The sequence below is a fragment of the Poecilia formosa genome, unplaced genomic scaffold, assembly GCF_000485575.1.
Source record: "Poecilia formosa unplaced genomic scaffold, Poecilia_formosa-5.1.2 Scaffold251, whole genome shotgun sequence".
Classification (NCBI taxonomy): Eukaryota; Metazoa; Chordata; class Actinopteri; order Cyprinodontiformes; family Poeciliidae; genus Poecilia; species Poecilia formosa.
In genome coordinates, this window is record NW_006800190.1 from 1,049,714 (window position 1) to 1,055,306 (window position 5,593).

Sequence of the window (5,593 nt, forward strand, 5' to 3'; positions counted from 1 at the left end):
TTAAATCAATATTTAAAATGCTTTTCTAAACAACAGTGTTGGAAGATGTCAGTGATTTTTGTGAAACTTTTAACAACACAGCACTGAAAGGCACTGTGGCTAAAGCTGCTGCTAGCTGGTTTACTCTCTGATGAGAGGCTGTTTATTATATACACAGTCAGAGAATGGTGGATTGACAATGAGTAATGACGGTTATCTAACACTTAAATGCTGTTTTATTAAAGTTGATAAATAAAGTGAGTCTCTAAACGTTACAGCACTTACAGAGCAGTGTATATTTTTCTTAACTGTGGCTAAAGCTGCTGCTAGCTGGTTTACTCTCCGATCGGAGACTGGTTCCTTTAAATACAGTTGGAGAAAGGCTAACATGTAAATACTGTTTTATTACAGTTAATACAGAAAGTGAACCTTTTAACGTTACAACACTGACCTCGGCCCTGCTGGCGGTGTATTTTCCCAACTGTGGCTAAATCTGCTGCTAGCTGGTTTATTCTCCGATTGGAGGCTGTTTATTATATACACAGTCAGAGAATGGTGGATTGACAATGAGTAATAACAGCTATCTAACACTTAAATGCTGTTATTATTAACCTTACCTTTTATTATGTCCTTAAGATAATGAGTATCCATGAATTTTTCAGTCTGGTTTCCCGAGGCAAAATCACACCGGAAGTAAAGATACACCGCTTCGAGTTATGGCGGCCAATGTCTGACGTCACTGTGAAAAGGGTCTATTGGTACCGGGCCGCGCAAGAAATGATTAAATATTTCCGTTTTATGTATTATTTGAGTCTGGAGGATCTTTTATTTTGAAAATCCTTTAACGGGATTCTCTCGGTTACTTGCGCGCCAACACTGAGCCCACAAGCAGCAAAATGATTAAGAAACAGATCAGGTGTCTTTGGAAAGTTTCTTTGCGATGTGGTAAAGGCCCAGAGAAGAGACAGGAGGATGGATTTATCCCGGACCGGTAGGTGAGTCAAATATTACAAGCCGCTCTGTGTAACATGCGGCGACCAGCTGCTAATGAGGCAATGAAGCTTCAAACTGCTTCACCACGTAGAGACCAAGCAGGCTGTGGATATAAGCAACACTTCGGGTGTCATTGTCTCCCATCACTCCCAGATGGGACCGTATCGTTGCAGAGAAACAAGCTCAGGACTCCGTTAGTCATTATCGTGAGTTAAAATTTTCACTAAAGTAAAATGTTCGTTTTTGTGGCGCATCTGTATCTTATTTTGAAGGGATATGTAAACGTTACCATAGCGTCCAGAGTCGAAGAGCGTTTGGGCAGTGGTCAAGAGGAGATGAGTAGAGCTTGTGAGTCTTAAGTCTGGTTTAGACGGCAAGATTTAAGAATTGTCGGCCGATCCTCCAAATCTCTGTGACCACAGAGCTGATAAAAGTAAAACAGGTTCGATCGGTTCGTGTGTCCAGCCACAAGGCAGGAGCAACACAAACCGTTTCCAGTCACGAACATCGCGATTGATAATCCAGTAAAACCCCCAACATAGCATACGGGAATTTAGAATAACCAAACACGGATGGCGATGTAGAAGCAATAGTGACAGTTTGTCGACTCATTTTAAAAGATAAAAGACGTAACAAAAAGAAAAAGCGGTGGATAAAAGACAGCGGGAGCAGCCTCTCTATTTGCTGCACTATGATTTAGAGGTAACTATGTTTGTTCATAGTTAACATTTTTAACTGAATAAACATAATAATGACCTTTACATATAATAATAAACATTTCCACATATCATCTCCGATGTCCACCGGACTCTCAGTTGCGTGATATGTCAGCTGTTTGGGATTCCCCTCTGTTCTGACGTCACCGCGCTTTCTGATTGGCTACCTGTCACATTCAGCAGGTTGTATTCTCGTTCCCAGTCAGGGAAAACCCCACAGGCTGCGATAAAAAGGCCAAGACAACCCAAATTGAGTATATTCAGGATTTAGCGGAACATCAACATGCAGAGAAGCCTTATCTGACGATTCACGACCCCCGTCCCACTCCGGGCCGCAGCAAAATTTCCAAGTCTTGACTGGTCCGCAGTAATAAAAAGGTTGGGGACCACTGTTCTAAGGCACAGGTACTGAACCTGTTCTAGAATGAGAGTTCTTTCTGTGGAAACACACTGTAGTATGAACCGAAAAACAAATATATGCACTGGAATATTTGTCTTCCTCTTGTTTTTTTCCCTCGGGGCACAGGTGGCAGCATTAAATTCTTCAAAGCAAAATGACTTTATTGGTTGCACTTGAATACAAGTTTCATTCTAAATTGAAGAGGAAACAAAACTTGCAGCTGTGATTTTGTTGGTATACTCTTGAGAAAATTTGAAAACTCATAGTCCAAGTCCAAGATGATCAAGAATTTGACTATGCTGAAGTATCACATCAGTAGCATAAATCAATAAACGTTAAATTGTTTCAGTACTTTGCGGCTGATAGAAGTTTTAAACCTCTACAATATTAACACTAGTTCACCTGTAAAAAGGAAGATGATGCTACTTAAATTTCTTTTCTCACATCTAACAACATTCTTGCTAGCCTGTGTGTGCTAATGAAAAAAAACATTTTTTTGTTGCAACTTGGCTAAAATTACTGTTGATTTACTGTGCCACATCCTTCAGCTACAACACTTCACATACTACCGACAAAGATGGTAATTAACATTTCTACCTGTTGTTTTGGCTTCCAAGCGTTTTCATATGGATTCTGTTTGTTGATTCTCACTCCTCAGGTGTGGCTGACCATCCTGTTTATCTTCCGTATCCTGGTGCTCGGGACGGCAGCCGAGTCATCATGGGGCGATGAGCAGGAAGACTTCAACTGTGACTCGGTGCAGCCGGGCTGCGAGAACGTCTGTTATGACCGAGCATTTCCTATAGCACACATACGATACTGGGTAATAACCTGAACACACTCAATCAAAATTTGCTGTTATACATCAATTAATATTAGGACTCTTACACATCCTGACCCACGTTCAGAAGCTGATTTGAAATCTAAGACAAATTAAATGTAATTATCCGTTCAAAGGGTCTGGACCCTCGGCTATTGAGAAATGATTGTTTCCTGGAGGTATTGCCTCTTAAGTTTTGCCTATCGATTTTTCCCAATCAATGAAGTTTGCCTGTGATTTGTAATGCACCAGTTTGACTCTATGAAGCTTACAGGAAATCGCCTGTGCCATCCTCCACTGCAAAGAGAGAAGAGCCGAGTCGAACAAAGAAGCTGTTTATGTTAATTCAATATTTGAAAGGTGACCAACATGGACTGAACGCTTTGTTCATTTCCTCAGTTGCCGTAGCTAAAACTACAGGCAGACATCACCATTCACTACTCTTTCTGTTGGCTGATTGGCCATGGAGTTTGTTTTCTTCTTGCAGAGAAAACAAACTCCATGTGAGAAATCCCAGATTGTGCTGCAAGTCAGATTTGAATCGTGCAGGATTGCATAAGAAGGTAATGGCCAGGCTAGTTTGATGCCATAAATTCACAGTGTGTTAAAAAGCATGGACTTTAAAGATATTTTCACATTTTGTGATGTTACAAGTACAAATATGTGTCTGTGTGTATGACAAATGCAAAACTATGCAGAAATACTCTTGTTGTGCTTTGGCATTCATCGCTGTTGTCTTTTCAGGTGCTGCAAATTGTATTTGTGTCGACTCCGAGTCTAATCTACATGGGCCACGCCATGCACACGGTTCGCAGGGAGGAGAAGAGAAAGAGTAGCGAGGAGGAGGATGCGGGTGGAGGAGGGAAAGAGGAAGACCAAGGAGGAGGTGAAAAAGGAGGAGGAGGTAGAAACAAGCAGGGAAGGAGTGCTGAGAAGGATGAAGGAAAGGAAAAAGATGAAGGTTCGTCTGCAGGTCGAGTTCGGCTGAGGGGGGCGCTGCTGAAGACATACATAATGAGTATTCTGATCCGTACCATCCTGGAGGTAAGCTTTACTCCACACAACTTTATACGTCCTCATAACCTTTTAAATACATCTTTGATTTCTGAAAGTTTTTCTTTAGACTTTGGCTGCTTTTTAAAATATGCGCCAATTCTCTATACCACTTGATCATGACTGCATGTTAAAAATCTTGAGCAAAAGAATCATATAGGGACAGTCCCCAACCCCTGGGCTGCGGACTGGTACCGGTCCATGGACCAATTGGTACCGGGCCACACAAGAAATAAATATTTCCGTTTATGTATTATCTGAGTCTGGAGGATCTTTTATTTTGAAAATCCTTTAACTGCCCAGATAGCACACGATGGTATTTCAACATTGAATTATAGTCAGAATGGTTAATTTTTGGTTGAGGTCGACAACTGACGGTGGATCAACCATCAAACAACCATCCAATTCTAGCCAAGTAACCAATGTTGAAAATGTGTCATTGAATCAATGTTGTTTTGGGGTTGAAATCTAATGAATGAAATGCTGATGTCTGATCAATGTCTGATCAATGTTGAATCAATGTATGATGTTTTGCCGCACCCCTTCCCCTCCTCATCAGAGCTCTGGCTGAGAGCATTTTATTACTGAGCAACGTTTTAAATTTAGCACTGTTCAGGATAGTGGGTGGTGATTCCTTTCTATACATTTTCTTACTTGATCATAAAAATTCTCACTGACTGTTTGTGTGTGATATGTTGACACAAAAACATCTACAACTTACTACAAGGAGTGGAGCGGTCCACCCCCACCATTTACATGAGTGGGATGGCCCAACCACACAGCCACTTCGCTGTTGGCTTGTTGGCAAAAGATGTTAATTATATGTTTAATTATGATCACCAAGGTTGAATTTATGGTTGGTTGATGACTGATGGTGGAAAAACTATCAAACAGTCATCCAATTCTAGCCAATTAACTAATATTGAAAATGTCTCATTGAATCAATGTTGTTTTGTGGTCGAATTTTAATAGTTGAAACGTGAATGTTGAATCCAGTGTTTTTCCAGCACTGGTCCTCAGAGCACACTGCCTTGCAAGATTTAGGCATTTCCATAATTAGGCACACATGTTTATAATTGATGGCTGATTAACAGGGTTTTGCTGAACTGAAAACATGCAGGTCAGCTTACCTTGAGAACCAGTGTCCAATCAATTTTGAATCCAAGTATGCTGTTTGTTGCACCCCTCCTCACCTCCTCCTCATTGCCTCCTACTCCCCATAAATCTCCCCCCCACCCCACCTGCTCCTTCCAACCTTCCCCTCTTTACGCCCCCCTCACCCCTTTTGAAGGGTGGACACCAGTGGGAAGAGGGATAGGTCGTGGAAGAAATAAAATAGATGAAGGAAAAGGAATTGGTGATCGCCAAGGCAGTAAACGGGAACTGGAAGGAAGTAGCTCAGAAGAAGAAAGGATTTAAAGTAATATTAAAACTTAAGAACGAGGAAGAACAGGATAAAATCAGCCCCATTGTGGTATCAAGAGAAATTAAAAAGAAAATCGGAGATGTTGAAATGGTAAAGATTTTGAGAGACGGAAACCTACTGGTAGTATGTAAAGATATAGAACAAAAAAAAAAATAAGGCTTTAAATGTGGATAATATTTGCGAAAGATCTGTGCTGGAGAAAAAAA

General features: G+C 41.0%; 1 protein-coding gene across 2 annotated transcripts in view; it reads left to right on the forward strand.

Annotated features, from left to right (window-relative positions):
• Nucleotides 1-4,410, forward strand: part of LOC103150351 (gap junction alpha-4 protein-like) — an 18,199-nt gene extending 13,789 nt beyond the window's left edge. For both annotated transcript variants that reach the window (XM_007569927.2, XM_016680651.1), the window contains exons 4-5: nucleotides 2,747-2,911; nucleotides 3,653-4,410. In XM_007569927.2, coding sequence (XP_007569989.2) covers nucleotides 2,747-2,911; nucleotides 3,653-4,078 — 591 coding nt within the window. In that variant the 3' untranslated portion in view covers nucleotides 4,079-4,410. The remainder of the gene's footprint in view (nucleotides 1-2,746; nucleotides 2,912-3,652) is intronic.
• Nucleotides 4,411-5,593: the final 1,183 nt, after the last annotated feature.